Below are 17,609 nucleotides of genomic sequence, written 5' to 3'. Positions count from 1 at the left end.
ACTGCTGAGACCAGAAAGCACACGGCAGCATGCACCTAATGCTCTCACACTATTATTATCCTTTTAGAGGTAGCAGAGACCAGGGGAGCAACTATGGGTTGTGCAGGGGTCCCCAAAGAGGGACACAGGTCTGACTGCTGTCACATTTAGACAGGGGTTCTCATTAGACACGTGCTGCCTCCTCATGGAGAAGCAGAGCTAAGCCCAAACACAATTTTTGAGAGCAGGGAGTGACATTCATTTAGTATCAACTCAGCAAAGCTGTTTGGTCAGAAATTATTACTATTCAAAACAGCCAGAGATGCCACAGCAACCCATGGGATAAATCCATATTGTAAAATACACATGAGGAGTAGAGCAGCAGCACCCGCCACACACTGAAAAGATAAAATCAATTCTAGTCGAGAGGAAATGATATAGCTACTCCTGTTTGTCCTAGAGAAAGCAACTCTATTCTGCATGAAATGTAAGTTTAGAATAAAGATTTTGTAGACATGATAAATATTTATGATTTCTCTTAATAAGTGTATGAAATACTGCTTTCAAAAAAAGGATCCTGTTATAGACATTTTCTCCTCTCTTTGATAGAGTTATGCAACAGCTATTGATTCCTGACTACAGTCTAAAGTACAATTAGTATATTTATAAAAGTGTCCTTTTTAATCACAGTGGACTCGTATAGCTCAAGTTACCTCCCTCAGTCTAAATAACAAGTATTATTGTCTTGATACAGTCAAACTCAGCAGACAGCAGTAGTAAAATATAAAGCCCTGAGGCTTGCCCCTTACTTGGGCAGGAAAGCATCTCAAGTGTCCTTCCCTATTTTGCACCAGGTTAATGAGAAGTCCATGCTAAACTCTCAGTTTTAAGGAAGCTGGTTTGTAACTGTTGCTTTTCAGGAGGCAAAACCCAGCTGCAGTTCCCATGCTGGTAAGCTCTGCTTGCCAGAGGGCTCCCAGGCTTGTGTGCAAAGTCTCAGCGGGGAGATGGTCCTCCCTTAAAAGCAGGTACCAAGTGCTGAGTAAAGCACAGATTTTTATTTTGCCTGCTTTGTTCTTCAGTTTGGTTTTAGAAATGCAATATACACAGCTGGAGAGAAGTATAAAAGGATAGAGAGAAATATTAAAGACAACCGTGTATTTTTCTACCCAAAAGCAAACATGCTGCTCAGTGGATTACATTCCTCTAATTTCTTTAAGATAAGAACGGTGTTCAAAGGAAAATCTCCTTCACTTTTAAGCTATTCAGTCAGTTTGAACACGATTACATTCTAAATATCACAGTATTTCCAAGAGATTGGGATCACGGTGATAGGTGGTAGGGTGCTTTCCTTGCCACCTTTCTGTTTACTTCTGTATTTCATGCTCAATAACCTTGGTACAAATAGCTCTATCTCAAGTACAAATGTTATGATAAAACAGTAGTTTACTGAGCCTCTCACAGAGCATTACAAATTCTGCATCCCAGACCAGCACACGAGCTGATTCACCGTGCAGCATCTCGCAGCTACGCTATGGCAGCCCCAGCCAGTCTCTGCTGCAAGGCAGGTGTGTTGCCTGACTTATACTGAAACAAACACTGGTTTGCTTGCCCCTCTCTCTGCATAGTTGTCTGATAATTGCTTTTAGGTCACTTACAGCTACAGTTAGTCAATAACCTGCAAATCCTATTATAGCTGACATCCCAAACAATGGTCCTTAGAGCTTGCAAACCAGGTATTCCTTCCACCGCACAAGCAGGGGGGTATGCCACTCTGGAACGCTGTAGCCCTCCTTAATCATTATAAAAATAGAAATAAAATGCAACATTTTCTATAAATATCTGCATTCTAAAGGGTATTTTAATAATTTTTAAAATAATGTCACATCGGGAGCAGACTCACCTACTAGACAGACACATCATGTTAGATGTCTCACCACATCCTTTTAATCAGCGCACAGTCAATATCCTGTATTATATGAATAATGAATTAGTTTCACAACTTCTTTCCACAGATGTCATTGCAAAAATCTGAGGAATGTCATCTACACTTGAGAAAAGGACAAGTATTGTAATTAAGTATTAAGCCATTTCACCAGTGTGAGGCTGCCATGGAGTGTGAAATGGCTATAATTCACATTTTTAAGACCTTGCATTTATTAGCATCTGTTTTCTACTCAAGGTTAGCGGTGTGCTGCACAGAGAGTTAAAAAAAGCTCACATTTTTGTTATTCAAATGGATATATGTGCATGTCTAACTGTACAGCTTGGTCACACCGATAGGGTTTCTCTCAAGTCCCAGAGGACTTACGGCTCATACACCTTTGCGAACGGCACTCGAAGGTTAGATGAATGCTCTGATTACGGAGCAAGTGACATTCTCCTGTTGAAAGCTAATGACAATCCTGGGTGCAACATGCCTAGGCAGGATACAGATCTTGTATACAAGAAAGATATTCAATGTGAGATAACAGTCAGGATTGATGATTAATATCTCCCAGACAAAGGCTTTGTTTGCGTTAGGAAATCCCTGCAGAATAAATGCAGAGTGAGAACAATGAACCAGGCTGTCGTATATTATTCAGGGGCCAGAAAAAGTTAAACTGGTCTCTATCCGGAGCCATTGCATGAGTGCACCTGGGAAGAGCCACGCACCCCACTGCAGGCTGCTCAACCACCAATTCCAACTGAATCATAGAATCATAGAATCACCAGGTTGGAAGAGACCCACCGGATCATCGAGTCCAACCATTCCCACCAATCTCTAAACCATGCCCCTCAGTACCTCATCCACCCGCACCTTAAACACGTCCGGGGAAGGTGAGTCAACCACCTCCCTGGGCAGACAGTTCCATTGCCTAATGACCCTTTCAGTGAAGGATTTTTTCCTTATGTTGAGCCTGAACCTCCCCTGGTGGAGCTTGAGGCCATTCCCTCTTGTCCTGTCCCCTGTCACTTGGGACAAGAGGCCAGCACCCTCCTCTCTACAACCTCCTTTCAGGTAGTTGTAGAGAGCAATGAGGTCTCCCCTCAGCCTCCTCTTCTCCAGCCTAAACAAACCCAGCACTCTCAGTTGCTCCTCGTAAGACTTGTTCTCCAGCCCCTTCACCAGCTTTGTTGCTCTTCTCTGGACTCGCTCGAGAGCCTCAACATCCTTCTTGTGGTGAGGTGCCCAGAACTGAACACAGGATTCAAGGAGCGGTCTCACCAGTGCCGAGTACAGAGGGAGAATAACCTCCCTGGACCTGCTGGTCACACCGTTTCTGATCCAAGCCAAGATGCCATTGGCCTTCTTGGCCACCTGGGCCACTGCTGGCTCATGTCCAGTCGCTGTCAACCAACACCCCCAGGTCCCTCTCCTCCAGGCAGCTTTCCAGCCAGTCTTCTCCCAGTCTGTAGCACTGCATAGGGTTGTTGTGCCCCAAGTGCAGGACCCGGCATTTGGCCTTATTAAACCTCATGCCATTGGTCTCTGCCCAGCAGTTCAGCCTGTTTAGATCCCTTTGCAGAGCCTCCCGACCCTCCAGCAGATCCACACTTCCACCCAACTGCTTTAACTTCTTCCCCCAGCTTGAACCTATCTCATTTTTTACTTCAGCAACATACTGAGTTCAAACCACCTTCATGCCAAGCTCCCCTTCCTGCCAAGTCTGCTTTTGCCATCCATTAGTCCTCTTTGAAGAAGATCTGCCTGTCTCTGGACGCAGAGCAGTGATGTGAACAGAGCAGGGCCATGACTCATACAGCCAGGATAAATCAGCAAAGCTCTGTCAATGCCTCTGCCATGTCCCAGGCATGTGCCTCCTGAGCATCTGATCCATACCTAGGCTTCACCTGCTAAAATCAGTGAAGGAGAGGACACCAAAAGCTAAATTCCTTCTTTCTGGTGCTGGGTATGAGAGATGAAGGCCATTAAGAGAAGATTTGCTGGGGTAAGGAAAGAGAACAGCAACTCCCCTTTCCCCATTTTTGTAATACTTTAACAGATAGAAAGCCCCAGCAAACTGTCTCCTTAACTCCAAGCATTATATCCAATGGTACAAATAGATCTTAATGGACCAGCCACAAGAAGCCTTCGTGAAGACCGGTTTGATTTGGAAGGGCTGTGGCTTGTCTTCAATAATAGATGAACAAGCAGCAGCTTTGAAGGGATGTCAACAGGAGGAAAGGCTAAAACAAAGTGGCCATGGCTATGAAATCACTGTGAGTTCTGCTCTGAGAAAGTCTCATACAACAGCAAGCATTTCAGGAAGCCTTAGCTGGGAAAATTATTAGATCAGATGTGGCCTCCTAGATTAGAAAACAGAGAGTGATGAGGACACCCACCATTCCAAAGAAACTCAGCAGAGTCCTCTTAAATCAGCTTGAAGTTTAGAAGCCAGGAATCTGTTCTTTCATTTCAGTTGTATGCTAATAGGTATGTGTTGTTTTTAGTGGAGACAGCTATATAAATACAACCCATCTGTGTCATGAAAATAGATATATTTCTTACACTGTGGAATGTAAAGCTTTCCCCTTTTTCCAAGACAAAAGTCTGTTGCGTTTGAAGCTGGCAGGACTACCAAAATTATTGGGATTGCACTGGAATAACAGAGAAAAGAATTGCTTCCTTTCTGGTAAATCAATTGTGAAGTAACTCCAGCTAGATACAAGACTACATTGACCATTCTTCCCTTGCTGAAACCTCCCAGAAAACCCCATGTGTTTGCTGTAAACTAGACAGTGTTTCAGTATCATACACTAGTCTTAATAAATTACTTCCATTTCTCACCAATTACTTCCTCTTTCATCTATCAGTTCTTTGCATTTCCTCTAATTTTTGTTCTTTAAATCTTTATTAATGTAATGGATTTTAGACAGAAACATTATTTGTGTTCGTACTTATTGAAAACATTTCTGCTGCCTTGTGAAACACAGCTGAGAGAAACCTTAATTCGATAAGAATTATTGTTTTGCAAAACGAGTATATTACATTAGCTAAGCACGGTATTTAAATTGCTTTTTGTTACAATAGGTCTCACTTGGACTATTTGGATAGTTCAGTACTGTACATGGTAAGGTAAAATTGCACTAATAAAATCAAGCTGCAAGTACATTTCATCTGCCATTTGGTACTTCCAGTGCTTCATAATTAACTTTGGTCAAAAATTACCTCTTCAAGCCCAAGGGTTTAATTCTCCCTTAACTATATTTGTGCATTACAGGGAAAACAGCAATCCCTTGGTTTCCTGGCCTTGGCTGAACGGTTTACTGCATTTTTAACCTACAATAATTATGGATGAATTCCAGGTATGTGCTTGCTCCTCATAGAGTGAATATCATGCTGTTTGATTTATTTTTATTTAACTCTGGGAACAGAAATGCCCTAAACCAGGTTTCTGTGCTCTGGGTGCCCCTGCCTAGCATGACCTGGACAGTGGGGGTGTACTTAGCTAGCTCTGAGCCCGGGGACCAGGACAGATGCTCCAACACAGTGCCTGTCAGGCACACACGCTCCCAGCTTCAACACTTAGAGTCTAACGACATCTTCCTGATATTTTTTTCTTTTATTGGATCACTCCACTCAAATTATTTCCATTCTTTACTCAATGACTAGTCTAGCCTTTATCCCTCACCTCAGAAGAATGTTGATCTGTTTGTCAGCAACTTCTGTTAGCCTCCTTGGCATATATTTGCCTTTTGGAAGATGCTGGATAGAGAAAGGCAGGTGATTCCAGCCAGTGTCAAGGAAAGGCTCTCAAGACAGGCTCTTGCAAGTTACTTGGTTGCCACTAAAATAATCCAGTGAGACAAGGTCATCTCAAATTCAACTTTTGCACACAGGCAATCACATTACTATATGTCAAAGACACCAACCCCCATTAAAAAGACTTAATGCACATGAGTACAAATATTCAGTCTCCAAACAAATCTCCCAAGCCTTCTTCCTAAACTACTTTGAGATGATACTGAATGACAATATTAAATATTCCAAGAATTAGAGAATAATTTGATTTTTTTTTTTGCTTTCCTTTCTACTGTGTTTGACTATTTTAGAATCCAGTGAACAACTATCAAAACTTTCAAGGGTCTAATATTACCTTAAATAGGTAAAAACATGAAAATGTTTACAGAAGTATATCAAAAAGTTTTTCAACCATCTCTAGTCTTAGGTCATTATTAAAGAATATTCTAGATACCAAACAAAAAACATTAACCATTCATAACACCCTGCACAAAACCAGACAGTCATGAGCTCTGGCATTTCTTCTGCAACTGATATTGGGCTAAATAGGATTCTTCTTTTAGGACACATGAGCTTCTCTGCAATGTGAGACAGCATCTCCTAAGAAGACTCAGTAGAGAAGTCCAGACCCGGCTTAAACAAGTGCCAAAACAATTTTTGCAGCCTTGGTGCTCTGTGATGGGCTTAGCATGTCACATAAAAGCTCTGCACTTGAATTTTTTGCCACTTGAATTTTTCTCTGTTTTAAAAAGGGCACTCGGAGAAGAGGACCACCCCTTGCTGGTTCCCTGGGACGTCAACCACCCTGTAGAGCAGCAGTTTACTAACAGATGAATTAGGCTATGTGAACCAAAGGCTGTTTGTCAGGTAAAAAGGGACAGAAAGTCTGTTGAGAATGTGTGTGCCAGTCTCTGTGACACATGGGCATGACTGGAGGCCTTTGGGAAATGCAAGGAAAAGAAGGAAAGAAATGGAGACGACTAGCACAATGCATACTGCCTATCTTGCAAAGGAAATCAGTCTGTCTGTTAAGGAGAGGAGGAAAGGAAAGAAGACATACAGATGGTCTGACTCCCAGTGGTGACAGGAGCAGTTGGTCTCCTCTCTTTCTGACAGTGACAGTCGCTGTCACCTTATTTTGAAGTCTCCTAAAGAAGAATTGGAAGTCAGTATGGTACTGAAAAGAGCAAATGGATAAATCATGTAACTAATGGTAACCATTTGGTCTAGGAAGAGTGATGGAAGCTGGTGGCATCTGGTGACAGCCTGCAATAGCTGAATGTGCACTTTCCCACCCCGAGAACTTCAGCCTAAAGAGGAAAGAAACTTTGCACTGTTTATTACAGAAAAAGGTCTTCTAGAGTCAGATCAGCTGCTGACTGCCTGTTTACAATGTTGCTTTCCTAGGAGCATATGGCAGCTCGGGATGCATAGTCTGCCTTCTCATTCAGTCCCATTGCACTGCAGCATCTTTTTAAATAGGCCAAAAGGACACCTTTTGCACACGTGCTGCTATCAAAATAGAAAGGTGGCAAAAACCATCCTCTCCAGAGTAAGATTATTTTCTCTATTAACTCTGTACTGCACCCAAAAGATATCATTTTATCTATGAAGGAGCCAGTGCTCCAGCATGTGTATGCGTTGAGAGGGAGATGGATGGCTCTTGGTTTGAGGAGGAATAGAGCATTTGCTTTCTCTACCCAGTGCCACCACTGGCTTTTTGCTTCTCAGAGTGGAGGAAAAAAATTTTTTTTGCCAAGGTAAAATTTTCAGAAGCACTCAAACTGTTTCAGGACCCCATGGGACTTTCTTTTCAAAGTAAATCCTATTCAATGATTTTCACTTAGGAAAAAAAAAAAGGAAAAAAACCCAAACCTGCCAGATTTTTAAGATTTTTTTTTCACTCATCCCACTAATTTCAAAGAAAGTCAGTTATTTAACAGCTCTCTGCATAAGCAAGTGAAATAACAACATCAATTTAATGCAGATCAAATATACTGAATGAAACCCTAGCTTGGATAGTGCCATTCACTCATTTAAATTTAATTTAGCTTAATTCTTTTTGGAACAGAAGCACGCTCAATCAGATTAAGGCCATTCTAATTCACATCTGTATCCTCTCATATAACACCTTATACTTATTTGGATTAAATTCCCCTCCCATGTTTAGGAAAGTCCTAAGTAACCACAAACTTAAATCTTGCATCTCTTTTGCACTACTGAAAATGTGACCTAGTTTTGTACGATATTTAGATGCTATTGGATATTTTAACTATAATCTTCTTTCCGCTGCTCCTGCACTCCCCGAGAAGCAAAGTTAGGTTGTGCTAGAAAGCCTTTATCACCTGAAGCTCACCTAGAAATCCATCCACTGGCTGCTTTATTTGTATGCTCTACTCTGAGAAACAGAGAGCATGTGGGCTCTGCATCACAACACCCTGGGGCTTCTTCCACCACAGCAGACCCTGGAGCTGCCCTGGCAGTTGCACAACAGGCTGAGCAAAGACCTGGCTTCCTCTTTCTTTTAAAGGATTTACACTAAGATTGGGAAAACCACAAGGCAAGGTTAAAACCACTGCATGGGGAAGAGAATCGCACTTTCAAACTTTCGTAACAAACTGAATCACACCACCACTGCGCTTGTTATCTGACATGTGATCCCTAGAGTGCAAAATGGGAACAATTAGAGTGTTTCCAGAGAGAAACTGAAAGATAGAGATAGACCCAAGGGAAGGCGTCAAGGATATTCTTCATCTTTCACAGTGATCTAGCTGGCTATAACTATGCCTGGTATCAGAGCAGAGAGAGTTAATGAGAGGTCCTGTCCCATCTCAGTGCATCCGCAGTAAATCTGCAGCACTCATGCACAACTCCAGCTGTCTGAAGATTGCTTCATCCCCAGCAGTTGCCAGGAAAGGAGAGTTTGCTACCCAAGACCTAAGGACAAAATGTCCTTCTGGAGATCATTTCACCTTTTTTCCCTCTCCCTTTTTCTATGGAAGGATAATTGGAGCATCACAGGGAAACCCCTACAGCCCTTTTGGTCAGAAGATATCAGCAGATTCAGTCAATAATTTATTAGGCCATATTATTAGTCTCTTTTCAGAGACGAGTCACTGAAATCAACCTGTAGTGCCACAGTTTTTTTAACTTTTTAAAAAAAAAACAAATATAACATCCAGCATTAGCTTGAGGGCAAAGCTGGTCCTTAGGAGCTGAGCTGTTTATTCCCTCCTGATACATTGCTGTCAGCAAGTGGTATTTCTGTGTGTGTAAGCTGTTACATGCATGCACAGCTAGACCCTGTGTAGGTCAGGTAGGGTTTTCATTTCTGCGAGACAGATAATGCTGGAGACCATTATCCTTTTGCCTGCTGCTACTCCCCATGATTCAGCACAGACTCCAGTACCTCTCTGGTACCTCCAGTGCCACAATCAGGAGAAGATTTCTCTATTTTTTCTCAAATGCTGAGCCCCGGGTACACAGAGCGCGTTACAGGGGAGAAACTATACTCTCATGACCCATGATTGCCTTTAGCTTGGTAGATCCCTTCTCTTCCATGGCATCCTCTTGGTGATGCCTTCCGAAAGTGAATCCCCAAGCTCTTATGCAAAAGCAGAAATGATGCCCAGCAGTATGCACAACTCCAACAAGGCGCCACTGAGTTACCGTTAAACCATATTCCAGAGTTTACCTTAGTTCCTTGAAGGGGTCTGCCCTGACATTGGGAGTTTCTATAGATTTAGGGAACACTGTGCCTTCTGCTCCTGAAATCACAAAACAAAACAGAAGACATCGTAAACATTATGAGCTGTTATCAGGGGAGTGATTGTCAAATCATACCTAGGTGCAATTTAACCCATCACCTGACCCCAGTCCTCTCTTGCACATATCCCTTCTGTCCCCAGAAAAAGCCAGACTTTGATTATCTGAACTTGGTTGCCTTGATTACAACTGGGATTTGCCCATAAACTGCACTCCTGGCTGTAAAAGTAGCTGCTTGCACCCTGACTGTTGGAAGTGTTTGCTGACCCAACTGATGCAGGGAGCTTGGAAAAGATACACCCTTGGCAACCAGGCATCTAATCCAGCTACATCCCTCATAAATAGATGCATGTCATGACATTATTTCTTTTGCTGGGCTCTGAGAAATACTCAGAGAAGAAACCCAAACTTTGTCTTGTTCACTGCAAACGTCTCTCAGATTAGGTTGCGTTCCTGCCTGGGCAAAAGGAGGGAGGTAACCGCCTGAGAAGATGCAGAACAAACACTTGGCAGACTGTTCTATCCCTGCCTGGCCACCAGTGTGATGTCTGTCCCAGAAGTCATTTAACTTCTGCTCATTTCCCCCTTCTCTTGGAGACAACAAGGGGTAGGCAGCACTAAACCTGCTTGCTAACTGCTTTTAGATCCTGTGCTGTAAACTGCTAGGTAATATGAACAACTTTCCTAAGTTTCAGGCAACTGCAACCCTCTTCCTTAGCCACCTGCACAGCCCAAGTTGAGCCATTTCACCCAACCATCCATGCACTGGGTCTGTATTTTGTGACTGAGACATGCTGTGTCTCTAGAAAGAGGTGCTCTACTCATATCACTGTTTTAAGCCAAAGGCAGCCCATGTCAAGCTCTGGTAAGCCTTTCTACTAATTGTTCTAACTTAAAAAAGCACATCTAGTCTGAACTGGTCTCATTTCAGCTTTCAGCCATGAAATCTCCTGTTCTTACATGCTAGCCAATTGGACCTGCATAAGCAGATTCTGTGGATAGTTATGATGGGAACCCAACCACCCCAGTTTTCTCTGATTCTCTGAAAAGTTACAGCTTTCTGAATCGTTTAGTGTGAAGCAGATTTTCTAGACTTCTCATTGCTCTTTTCTGAACCCATTCCACTTTTAAAATATTCTGTTGGGACACAGGAGTCCTCAGGTGCTGTCACTGATATTCTACTCTGCAGAACGTCATGCTCTTGCTGCCATTGAAATTCCAATTAAAACACAGCTAAGAAAGGCAGTAACTGCCTTACGCACAGCAGCACACTAGAAATTAATTTTCATATACTCTAATATATAACTGCCTACCCAGTAGTATGACCTGTATTCTTGTATTTAGACCCGTGGTCTTGTGTTCACATGAACTGTGAACAATTAGTCATTTGTTATCTGTAGTCGTCACAGCAATTTCAGTGTCAGCATGCAAACAGCATCAGTGACAGTTTCTATTTCCTTAATTTTTGCTTAAATAAAATTATTGGTGCAAACTACAGGACCTGATAAGAGCTTTTACATATACCATTTGAGATGTTTCTTAGCATGTGCTATTATAATTGTTACCTATGTGAAGTTTGGAACTCACTATTATGGAATAAAAAATGCTCTGAGATGATGCAAAACTTGATAATACAACATCCCTATGTAGCTTCTGCTATAGGTGGGAAACACTCATGGCTTCATTAAGACTACACTTTCTCTGCACAGAAATAAATCAGCTAAGCTGTCCTGCAGCGTTAAAGAAAAACAATCAGAATGAAAATAAGCACGCTAACGTGTATTAAAAAAACCCAACAAACTCCTTCTTAACCTAGAGAAAAACAAAGTAATATCAAAGATGATAAAAGCAGTCTAAAGTTTGAAGCCTTATACTTGAGAATTGAAATTGATCCTATGGCACAATACAGATATTTAGCTCTTAACTTTACTATCAGACTTCATCGTTACAAGTTGTCAAAAGCAGGTGTAACTTGCCAGCCATGAAGGTTGTTATTATCAGATCTGTCCTCTCTCAACAGTTTCTAGATGATTTAAGTCTCTGCTTATCCACACAATTGCCTTGGCTATTAGCTCTGCAATGAAACTTAGCAAAAGATGCAGTCTGCACACATCTGCATAACAGAACAATGACTTTTGACAGGAAGAAGATGAGGAAGTGCAGCTGAAGAGTTTCATATAGATATTCCTGTACCCTTTCCACCTATATTGCTTAAATAGTGACTTTATGCTGGGAATTTTAATTCATTTTTATACACTTTAAATCAGCTACTTAAGTTATGCAAAGCCCAAATTAATGATCTGCATGTAACCAGAAATGCCTGCAGAATAAGGAGAAACTTCAGCATATTTCTCATGACTTGGGGTTTTCCAGGCTTTCATTATTTAATTGAAATGCAGGAAGCAAGTTTGGTAAAAAAAAGCCAGTGAAAGCTCCAACACAGTCATTTCAGGAAGGCTGAAAATAAAAAAGCTTGCTATTCCTTTCTTCCATCTTGTTTTCCTTTCCCTACACACAGTCCTCAAAACCTCTTCACCTATCTTATTTATTCCCAGATCAATGGAAGAGTCCCTTATGCACTGGGAAGAGGAACGAGCTTTCCAAATCTTTTTGTTTCTCTCCTTTGATACGAATTAGAAGTGAATATTACCTGCCTTAATAAAGATTCCTACCTTGACATTGTAATTTCTTATTATTCTGTTTTAAGAACATATGATCTCCCAAAGGGCCACCTGTCCCTGTCACCAATTAGGACATCAGCCAGGAGGGGATGCCTAGGGACCAGCACTGAGACATTCCTCCCTTGACTCTGGCTGTCAGCAGCTGAGGGACTCCTTGAGCTGGCTGTGTCATCCAGCCACTGGAGAGACACTGATAAGCTTTCCTCATCTAATTATCATCTGAAGTGTCCCCATTTCTGTAGTGGGGGGGTGGGGGGCTCATAGATTAATTAAATACTCTGCAGAAGTTCTTCCTGTGGTTTCAACTTGCTGCCTGATGGTTCAACTGGATGCTTGTTCCGCCTTGGACTGTGAAAAATGGTAAATAACCATCCTCTCTCTGTGCTACTAGAAATATATATACACCTCGAATGTACTTATACTTACCAGCCCTCTCACTTCCATGTTGAAGAGCCTTGGTCTCTGCCTAGGGGATCGGCAGCTCCTGCAGTGCCTTGCAATGTAAACAACTGCCTTGGACAGATTTAACTACACTGAATGTTTGTATCAAAGTCTGGCTCTTGGCCACTGTGGAAGTCCCCAGTCTGTCTGTGATAGCATCAGTGTGGGATGGCATTGAAAGTGAAGCTGTTAGGCTGGAGGAAGCGACTGCATTTAGTGGTTTTACTAAAGGCTTCGGCAAAAAAAGAGAAGGAACCTTTGAGGGAAATGTGCTCTTGACTCTGAATTGTGCTATTCTGGCTCTGCAGAGGAGGACTGGGATGTCATCGAGAAAGAAATGTTTGACCTTATGGAGTACAAGAAGAGAGAGAGAGAGAGGGTGAAATTAGAAAATATGTAGGCAAAAGTCATGTGCTCAGGAAGCAATAAGAATTTCTGCTCCATGTTGGCTGCTCCCTGGATGGGAATGTCTCCCGGAAAAAGGCTGAGCACTACTCATGATTTATGGGAAAGTGACAGGGCCAAAGGGAAGATAAAAGTGACATTAAACTGAAAGGCAAGAGGCAAGTCTAACAGGAACATAGAAAAAAAATCACAATATTAAAGAATCATCAGTGAATCCTTAAACTATTATGTAGCCCCCAGCTCATCCCCAGTGAGGAAAGCGCACAGAGAGAGAGGAGATATTGCAATGACTGCGAGAACAGAAAAAGTCTATCCTACAAGAGAAGACTGGAAGGACTTGGCTTTTTGCTTAGCAGCATGATGGCTAAAGAAGGATATGCTGCATATAAATATATTAGGAGAATAAATAACATGAAAGAAAAAGAACTACTGGCTATAGGCCAATGTTGGCAGGAGAACAAGTGGCAATAAACTTGTCCCAAATATATCTGGGAAGAAAAGTGGGTGTTTTCTAGACAGAAGAGGAGCAAAAATGGGAGCAGCTTCTCAGGCAGAGTAGACAGGACAGATGATCTAACAGATTTGACAAATTTGTGACTATAAGATGTAGGGTCTCAAAACCAGGGACAAGACATGCAAGACCAGCAGGTGACTTCTAGTCTTGTACTCCCCGGTCTTATTTTCACTGTCCTCTACCTGAGGAATGATGGGTTTTGTCAAATAGTGTTAATGTATAGTTCTAACAGTTCAAGACTTAGCTGCTGCAATCTCCCTTCTTAATCAAAGCTAGTATACCCTTTTTCTCCCTTTACTGAGTATAAACCAAAAGTAAATTAAATTTATTGTTGTACAACATAGCTTCTGCTTCCTGAATAATCTGTTATTAAAGCATTTGCTATACACCACGAAAAATACATAATATAAAGTTTCTATTTCATTGCAAAGTACTGAAATAATCTTTTTGATCTTATGAGACTCTCTGCTGCTGCTAAGGGTAACTTACCTGCAAAGATCCAAAGACAGTTAAGAGAAAACAATAATATAATTTGTATTTAAACATACTATACTGTACATCCCTAGGCAAAAAATTATTCTTTCTCACATTATATCAGAGCAACTTCTATTAAAAGCCATACCTACTGATTCCCTCTTCTGACACTGTGTAATTTACCACCGATAAATGTTCATAAACAGTTTGACTGAAAAATCCATAAAGCCATTTCAGCTTTATTTTAAGTTCCATTTAATGTCCCTCAAAAATGATTTCATCAATGTGTTTCCATTAGCTGGTTCTCTGCCCAATAACTTAATTCCACACAATCAGTCAGGAACTTATAAAACATATGACAGGATCTACCTAAAATATTTTGAATCACCATAAAGATTCACTTAAAGAGTGTTTTGTTTTTTTTTTCCTTTCTAGTGCATAAGGTGTAGGGGCAAAACCATCCAAGACCCCTGTATGAATTCATTTGATGCAAGAACAAAAATCAAGAAGACAGTCAGAAGACAATCCTGGCTGCAGTTTGGACAACTGCAAGTAAGTTGCTGGAGCTACATTCAGCTTCTGGACCTCCTCTCACCTCCCTCTTTTCATTCTGCATCCACCACAGGAGCCTCCAGTGTCAGGGGGCTGTTGCATTTTTGCAACAACTCCAGCTCTTGCACAGGAAGATATTGTCCTCTTGCTGCAGAGCACGTCTGGCCCAAGATGCTGCCCTCACTGTTTCCAACATGGGACCAACAAAAAGGGCCAGTGGGCTGTGCTTTTCACAATCACCTTGCTCTATTACATGAATTCAAAACATAGCATAAAATGAGGAGGTTTCTTATTCTAGTTTTGCATTGAAAGAAAGCAGAAGCATCATGTTCTGTATGTCCATGTTGGTTTGCCAGTCTCTTGTTCAGGGCCACCTTTTAAAGCATTAGCCCTATTCATCCAAATGTGGAATTGTCTGATCAATCTCATGAGCTTTGTGAGAAAAGAAGGGGAAATTATGAACGCACCACCAAAGTGAAGGCTCTAGTGTGGGCTCAACGCTGACTGGATGCCATGAACTTCACGGATGAGAGAGGAGTTACAAATGCCCCAGGAAAGGAGCTTCTTCATCAACATCAAATCCAACCAGAGGAAAGTGGGCATCAATGGTTCAGCCTTCCCAGCTGCTTCTTACTCTTCCTGTGCCTGGCAAAAGTACCTGAGCTGCACAACACTGTCCTGGCAGCTTCTCTGGTGCAAAGACAAAGCCATCCCTGTTCCTTCTGGCCAGAACTGGGCTCCAGCCATTGTGACAAGATACTGATCACATACCACTCCCTCTGCACAAAGCTCGCTCTAGGCTTCTACTGCTGTCAGCTGAAAGGGGGAGAAGAAGAGCACAAATGCAATGCGATTGGAGGTATTTTTAGATTAATGATTGATGTTCCTGCTGTCAAGGGTAGGTGGCAATCAGCTGAACAGCACTTGGGGGTGAACAGAATGTGAAGGAGAGAAATTTCTGCTCATGTGCAGATAACACCTGGTTAGCTACTCCCCAACTTTCCTTTTCCTTCTAGACAACACTTTTCATTCCCACTCTGTGTATTTTAGCAATAACTACAGACCCACACTGCACTTCTAGTGCTGTATGTCACTGCTTTATAATGACACTGGGGTCTCAGAACCCTGTGACAAACTTAGTGATTAAGTTTGCTTAAATGTATCTTCTCTTTAGTGCTCAGCCTTAATGTAGCATTGTGCAAATGAGGGGAGAAGAAGGATTTGCTATGATTTTTTTTCTAGCTGAAGTCAACAGGCAATTTATAGCGTGCTGGTGATCTCCATGAGCTACCTCTATTCCTGCTATTATTGATCAAGACACATTCAGCAATTTGTTCATGAAAACAACTGTCTGACGAGGTTCTCTTCTCTGTTGGTCTCATCAAGGTAATATGTGACAGTCTCAGAAAAGTGTCTGTGCAAATAGATGTCCAGGAAGTAAATCCAATACGATACAGGTAGAAATGATTTGTGCCTGCTTCTTTTAATTCCTAGCTATAACAGCCTTATTCATCCTTAATTTATGTTTTTAAATGGATGAACTTAGTAATTGCTGTTTTTCCCTTTGAATCCTATCAAATCTGAAATCAATAAGAGCTCCATTTCAGGGTGCAACAATGATAGCCTGGCTAGGTTAAGCCAGTGCACTGAACAAAAGCCATAAAGCTTCATTCCTGTTTTTTTTGACGAGGATAGTACAAAACTAGCGCATTGCAAAGGTCCGTCTGACTGCCTTCATTGTCGAAGTATTGGGGAGTTGTTCTTTAAAGGGCAATCTAAGTAATAAAATCATATGCAGAATCAACAAAGGTGTTTATACTAAAATGTAATAAAATATATTTAGAATCTTTTAGATGTTGTTCTTGGCACGGTGTGCACACGGGCAGCGAGTCAACCCTGGGCTGTGGTTGAGTCAGGACAGATGAGAACTCCTTGTGGCTCCATCACTGCCAGCTCTGCTGGGTGGAAGAGAAGCAATTATCTGACTCATACGCCCAAGAAAAAATGAAGCCTTGCTTTACACTAGAAAACTTGCAAACAAGATGAACCACAGCTCTAAGATATGCCTGTGGGTTATTAGTGATGTATGTATCTGCAGACACACGTTACAGCCTAACTTCAATAGTAGAATGTCTGGGAAATGTAAAGGGAATAACAGAAAAACACAGAAGGGCTTGCATCCAAACTGAGAAAAGACATACGAAGAAAGGCTGCTACAACTTATGCTGACCTCTAGATATTCCCTTCTTGACTAGTTTTGGGGTCCTTCAACACTTTTTCTGCAGCTCAACAATAGCAATGTCATCACTGAATTCCTTTGAAGCTCTTCTTGGCATTCTTGTGCAAAGCTGCAAAGAAACTCAGGAGAGCACCTGAAGTAGGAATACACAGTGGAAATTTATCAAGGAGAATATTATGTGAGCTTCAAACAGATCAGGTTGTGAAAGCTGTGGAAGACACTCAGGAAATAAAATATAAATCTGCCACACTTTTAAACTTGATTTCAGTGTTTGGTAAGTGTACAGTATGTTTCTTTCATAATCCTTGTGACATTTAATCAATATTAATCTGATGGTGGATGATTTTTCTTTTTCCTTAAACAAGATTAATGTAGCACAATCTGAACACACATTTCAGCCTGGACTAGAAGCCTACACTCTTTACATAAATGCTATCAGTTTTGTCTAGAATGTACTTGAAGAAAAAGCAAACACAAGGAAAACTTCACATTGTATCTCCCTCCCAACACAGAGTCTTCCCTCCAACAACCTGGATGAGTGGATTTTGAAAAAGGAGGGCAATGTTATTTGAATTCAGCATTAAAAGGAATGGACAACAGCGCCTACGCCCATTGTCCTCAAGGTAGCAAAGCAATCAGGAGTATTCATTCAATAATTACATGTTTGCTCAAGATCTAGTCATTTTAATTTCTTCCCTTATATCACGGGAAAAACTTTATTTGGAAGAAAGCATCCAGAAATCCCACCCCAGCCGCTGGGGGAAAAAAACCCCACCCAATTCAAACAAATCATCTTTTACTATCTAGTTTTTTTAAATCTTTGTCACTGCTGAT

At 41.5% G+C, this 17,609-nt stretch overlaps 1 protein-coding gene across 7 annotated transcripts in view; it reads right to left on the bottom strand.

Moving 5' to 3' along the window:
* SGCD (sarcoglycan delta) overlaps nucleotides 1-17,609 on the bottom strand; it is a 376,457-nt gene that overhangs the window by 32,320 nt on the left and 326,528 nt on the right. For all 7 annotated transcript variants that reach the window (XM_069869201.1, XM_069869200.1, XM_069869198.1 and 4 more), the window contains one exon: nucleotides 9,399-9,471. In XM_069869201.1, the coding sequence (XP_069725302.1) occupies nucleotides 9,399-9,471 (73 nt within the window). The remainder of the gene's footprint in view (nucleotides 1-9,398; nucleotides 9,472-17,609) is intronic.

This window comes from Phaenicophaeus curvirostris, chromosome 15 (genome assembly GCF_032191515.1).
Source record: "Phaenicophaeus curvirostris isolate KB17595 chromosome 15, BPBGC_Pcur_1.0, whole genome shotgun sequence".
Taxonomy (NCBI): Eukaryota; Metazoa; Chordata; class Aves; order Cuculiformes; family Cuculidae; genus Phaenicophaeus; species Phaenicophaeus curvirostris.
Note: the sequence above shows the minus strand (reverse complement) of the source record. Positions and strands in the feature narration are given on the sequence as shown.